The sequence below is a fragment of the Antrostomus carolinensis genome, unplaced genomic scaffold (genome assembly GCF_000700745.2).
Source record: "Antrostomus carolinensis isolate BGI_N321 unplaced genomic scaffold, ASM70074v2 scaffold24766, whole genome shotgun sequence".
In the NCBI taxonomy this organism is placed as follows: domain Eukaryota; kingdom Metazoa; phylum Chordata; class Aves; order Caprimulgiformes; family Caprimulgidae; genus Antrostomus; species Antrostomus carolinensis.
The window spans coordinates 8864-9254 of NW_010324291.1; the positions used below are offsets into that span (position 1 = coordinate 8864).

Genomic DNA, 391 nt, shown 5'->3' on the forward strand with positions numbered 1-391 from the left:
CCCCCATCCACACGCCCCGTGAAGCCTGTTACGGAGACATGAACGGCTTCCCTGGGGTGAGGAACTACGGGGTGGTGGACCCAGAGGACATGTACGACGTCTACTGCTACGCTGAGGACCTCCCAGGTGCTTGGGGTCTCACCAGCCCCATCCTGCCCTCCTTTTGCTTTTGCAGCCGCTTTAACTCACCCCAATAACCCCTTGTCCAAAAAGCCACCCCGAATCGCAGGCGCCGGCCCCAAAACCTCTGAGCTCTGCAAAGCTTTGGGTGTTTTGACACACACGAGTGTGTGTCCTCAAGGAGAGATCAGGCACTGATCTCTTCTCCCTGGCCACCAACGAATGCCAGGAGCAGAGGGAATGGCAGGGAGATGTGGCAGGGGGGGGGGGG

General features: G+C 59.6%; 1 protein-coding gene across 1 annotated transcript in view; it reads left to right on the top strand.

Annotated features, from left to right (window-relative positions):
- The window catches only part of LOC104527236 (brevican core protein-like), a gene marked incomplete at its 3' end in the record, with an annotated part of 12682 nt that overhangs the window by 6928 nt on the left and 5363 nt on the right, over nt 1-391 (top strand). Inside the window, 1 exon segment of the mRNA XM_029085681.1 lies at nt 2-126. Within this exon segment, the coding sequence (XP_028941514.1) occupies nt 2-126 (125 nt within the window).